Here is a 3,207-nt window from a genome sequence, read left to right as displayed (position 1 = left end):
CAGTGCCCTCAGACTTATTTTTGCAAGGCTGGTGCTCTGCGTGTGAGTGTGGATGTGTGGGTATGCTCAGGGCTGTTATTATTGGTGTGTCAAGTAAATGGTGTTGTCAGATATGGTTTCAAGTTTTAGAACAAACTTCAGTGCTTTGTAGAGCAAACAGCTGAAAGTTTTTGAACCTAGGTGGGCAGAGTTGTACTGTGGCTAGAGATCTAACTCCAGGCGGAGTACAACCATAGCTGAGACAAGTTTTTTTGTGGATAAGATCAAGAGCAGCATCCTTGTGATTTGAATTTTTCATTGTATTTTGAATCTTGTTTGTCTTACTGTGGGCTGGCGGTGGACTGCTAAAATAAGAGATGAAGAATGAAGATGGTGTGCGATAAAATTTTCAGAAAGGGAAAATGGCTTTAGATAGAAAGTGAGAGATGCTGAGTGCAGTATTTTTCCTTTGTGCAGTAAAAATGAGATGCTGAGGGCTTCAGGGAGTCCAAGGGAGATTTGGATAACAATTCTCTGGCACAGTAGATATCCAGTGCATGGCTTTCAGTATGGACAGTTCAGGCGTTCACCAGCTTGGACGAAATGCTTGTCTTTGAGGTGAGGAAGCCACATCAGGAGAACCAGCACCTCTCATACTGGGCAGCCAGTTCTGCCTTTTCAGGCAACACAAGCCCTTAGCAGCAGCCTCTGTGGCTGATTCCTTGGCTGCCCCTCTGCCTTCTTCAGCTGCACTCCCATGTTGGCTCATGCTGAGCAGTATCTGTCCCCGGGGCCTACCTGAGGGAGTCCTTCCCTCTTCATGTACCCCCCAGACCCTGCTGTGCCCTCCCACCAAATGGGATGTGTTCCCTCTCTGGCTTAGAGCATATTTTACCAGGAGATGGGAACTAGAGAAAAGGGTGTATCTCTTAATTTTCCCGCTCTATATCAGGCTGTCAGTGGTTTCAGAGAGCCCTTGTGGTCTCTGATAGTTCTGAATGAGGACAGAATGGGTTTTTGGGTTTATTTTTAAAGATATTTAATAAGGTATTTCTTTCAAATCAGTACAAAAATTTTAAATACAAAATTATTTGCTTTTGACATATCTCATATATTCAGGGAACATACTGAAGTCACCAGTGTCTGGTAAACTGTTTGTCCATTCCTGCCACCATTCCATAAAATTTCTGAGATAAAGCACCACATTATATCACTGGAGTCCTTAGTCAATGCTAGACTGCATTAAACTCTGCATTTAAATAATGGTCATGCCAGTTAAATCCAATCTTAGTTCTGCATGAAAAAATCTAGTTCATTTTTGAATCAAAAAGCAGTAGCAGTAGCTAAAGACACTGGAGAAGTGATAAGCACTTGAACTAGTGCAGCCGTGTGTTATGTGCAGCACTGTACAGGGAACCACAGCAAGGTCCACTGCCCTTTGGAAACAGAACACTTGTTGAGGTGAGATTAGCACCACTGATGAGCAGACAGAGACTTCGTGCACAGAAGTCACTGTCCTCAAGTACAGAAAAGTATTGAGGCCTGCAGGTTCTCCTTGACAACTGGTAACGTATAAATAAGGATTGGAAATCAGTTTTTAGATAGAACCTAGTTCTCAGATAAATTTGCGTGATCAGTATTGCCAGTAAAGTTATTGGTTGATCTCAAGCAACAAATCAGTTAAGCAAACAAAGCTACTTCTGCTTTGCCTAGTCATTGAAAAGCAAACTGATTCAGCTTTTGCTGAGTGGCAGAATAAATGTTTCTTGTGACAAGCTAAATGGGTTCTTGGTACAAGCGCAGAAATCCAAGCAAATTTATGCCACCCTGAAGTATGGCCATGTGTTGGCCAAAATGTCTCAATGACGTGGCACAAATAAATGGGGGAGATTTACATCATCTGCTTGAGCTGTGTGAGTAGGGAACGGAGACTTTTTAAGTGCAGTGGCATTTGGAAGTGAAGCCATTGCCTGCTGGAGGCACTGGTGACATTTTAGGTCCAGTGACTGCTGGAGAAGGCTCAGGGGGAATGAATGATCATGCCATCAAGATTTCTCTTCCATCATAAATTGTTCACGAAAAAAACCCACACATGCAGGATTATTTTATTACAGGGGAAGGGAAATAAAAGTCCCCAGCTAAGGGAACCTTTGCTTGTCATGTAGACCTGCTATAAAAAAATCCAAGAAAACCCCCACCCAAACAAATAAGCCTCTCAATTTTTTAAAATATAATTAGAGACTGACCTACTCTGCTTTAAGTCAGTTTTTCGTCTCATAACTATGATCAATGCAACAGGAGTGAGTGACATACACTGATTTGAACTTTAGTACTGAATTACTGTGAATGAAATTAAGTAAGCATGGCATTGCAGAAATATATAATGTACAGCTAATATGTCCCCCTTGGGTGCCAAACAACTGTTTATGAACCTGATACACATCTTTAGATATGTTCACCACACCTTTTTTTATAACTAGCTGTGCATAATATTAAACTTTGTATTTATTACTTTTGGTTTTGTACAAGATGGTCAAATGGTCATAAAATGCACATTTTGTTGTATAAAAGTTAGAGGAGAAAGGTTTTGATTTTGTGTGTGTGTTATGTGTGTGTGTGTCTGTTTGTTTTACATGGGATACAATAAATACCCTGAAAAAGATGAATGAACGTACTGCCCAGCATAAAGTCCTGCTGCCTGCTCGGATGGCATCTGAACGTAAACCTTGTCTCCGTGCATCAGCTGCACCACGGCACTGCCTGAAGCCTGGTCCAGGAAGCCCTTCTTGTATTCGTCGTAGGTGTACATGAGCGGCTCGTTGTTCTTGTACAGCGCCACCCACACGTTGGCGCCTTTACAGTGGACGTGATAGGCGAAATAGTAGACACCGGGGATCTCGCATGTGAAGATCCCTGTCTGGGGATTGTAGTTCTGCCGGCCGTTGTACAGGAGCTTGTCGAACTTCACGGGCACCCCGACGCGGGGGAAGGGCGTGAGGAGCTCTGCCGTGAACGCGGGCATCTCGTAAACAATGCCGCCAGCCTTGTCTTTCTTGCCCTTGTAGCCGTAGGGGGGCTTCAAGCCGTCTATCCCTGGTCCCACCTCAGGCAGGTATTGTCCCACGGCTGGTGGAGTGGGTGGGATGATGACCGGAGGACCTGGCGGCCCGGGGGGGCCCGGTGGCCCCTGTAGCCCTGGCTGGCCAGGAGGACCGAGTGCCCCAGGCT

The 3,207-nt window shown here is 44.5% G+C and overlaps 1 protein-coding gene across 1 annotated transcript in view; it reads right to left on the bottom strand.

Annotated features, from left to right (window-relative positions):
- Positions 1-993: 993 nt before the first annotated feature.
- The window catches only part of COL8A1 (collagen type VIII alpha 1 chain), an 87,199-nt gene continuing 84,985 nt past the window's right edge, over positions 994-3,207 (bottom strand). Inside the window, exon 6 of the mRNA XM_005420622.3 lies at positions 994-3,205. Coding sequence (XP_005420679.1) covers positions 2,609-3,205 — 597 coding nt within the window. The 3' untranslated portion in view covers positions 994-2,608. The remainder of the gene's footprint in view (positions 3,206-3,207) is intronic.

Source organism: Geospiza fortis, unplaced genomic scaffold (assembly GCF_000277835.1).
Source record: "Geospiza fortis unplaced genomic scaffold, GeoFor_1.0 scaffold1, whole genome shotgun sequence".
Lineage (NCBI taxonomy): Eukaryota > Metazoa > Chordata > Aves > Passeriformes > Thraupidae > Geospiza > Geospiza fortis.
The sequence above is the reverse complement of the archived record's forward strand: the minus strand, read 5'-3'. Positions and strand labels throughout refer to the sequence as shown.